The sequence below is a fragment of the Diaphorina citri genome, unplaced genomic scaffold (assembly GCF_000475195.1).
Source record: "Diaphorina citri unplaced genomic scaffold, Diaci psyllid genome assembly version 1.1 scaffold26738, whole genome shotgun sequence".
Taxonomy (NCBI): domain Eukaryota; kingdom Metazoa; phylum Arthropoda; class Insecta; order Hemiptera; family Psyllidae; genus Diaphorina; species Diaphorina citri.
In genome coordinates this window covers 1-740 of record NW_007404076.1, presented here as the reverse complement: position 1 = coordinate 740, position 740 = coordinate 1, and the positions used below count along the sequence as shown (strand labels likewise).

Here is a 740-nt window from a genome sequence, read left to right as displayed (position 1 = left end):
TACTTCTGGCTCAAGTTGATTGATCTGACGGACACCATCATCTTCGTTCTGAGGAAGAAGTTCTCCAGTGTGTCATTCCTACATGTCTATCATCATACAGGCATGGTTATGTTGACTTGGAGTGGAGTCAAATGGTTCCCAGGTAACTTAAACAGGACTAGTAGTAACTTAAGCAGTGCTTCTATGAAAGGAACTGTAAAACCTCTTCAGAAAAAGGGCCCTTAAACCAGATCAGGCTGAAAATTCAATGTGCAAATATAATTTAATCAAAGGCCTGATTAAGCTTAAAATCGGACGAACAATGTCCTCTGGATGTTAATACCTATGTTTGCCAAATTTTATCAAAATCAGACAGGTCATTTGAGCGTTGTCGCAGAACAAACGGGCAAACTTAATGCATAACCTTGGAACTCACTTCTTTGGATCAATTATTCTAAACTCATTGTTTATATTACAGGTGGTCATGATACATGGATCGGTTGGCTCAACAGTATAGTTCACGTGGTAATGTACGGGTACTATCTGTTATGTGTTCTACAACCACAGTACAAGACATCCATCTGGTGGAAGAAACATCTCACACAAATGCAAATGGTAAGCAACTCACAATAGATAGAACGCGTATAATTCCAGCCGAGATACAAGAAAAGAAGTTCTCATGTTATTTCTGTATCTCTATCTGTGACTTTCCATTTTGTTTCCAGATTCAATTCCTGCTCAACTCGATTCACTCGTTGCAA

General features: G+C 38.9%; 1 protein-coding gene across 1 annotated transcript; it reads left to right on the top strand.

Annotated features, from left to right (window-relative positions):
- Positions 1–3: 3 nt before the first annotated feature.
- On the top strand, positions 4–737 carry LOC108254255 (elongation of very long chain fatty acids protein 7-like; the record flags this gene model as incomplete). The annotated part of the gene is made up of 3 exons (XM_017449267.1): positions 4–142; positions 458–594; positions 705–737. Coding segments are annotated over 3 exons (309 nt in total), but the record flags the coding sequence as incomplete, so codon positions are not given.
- Between the last annotated feature and the right edge of the window lie 3 nt (positions 738–740).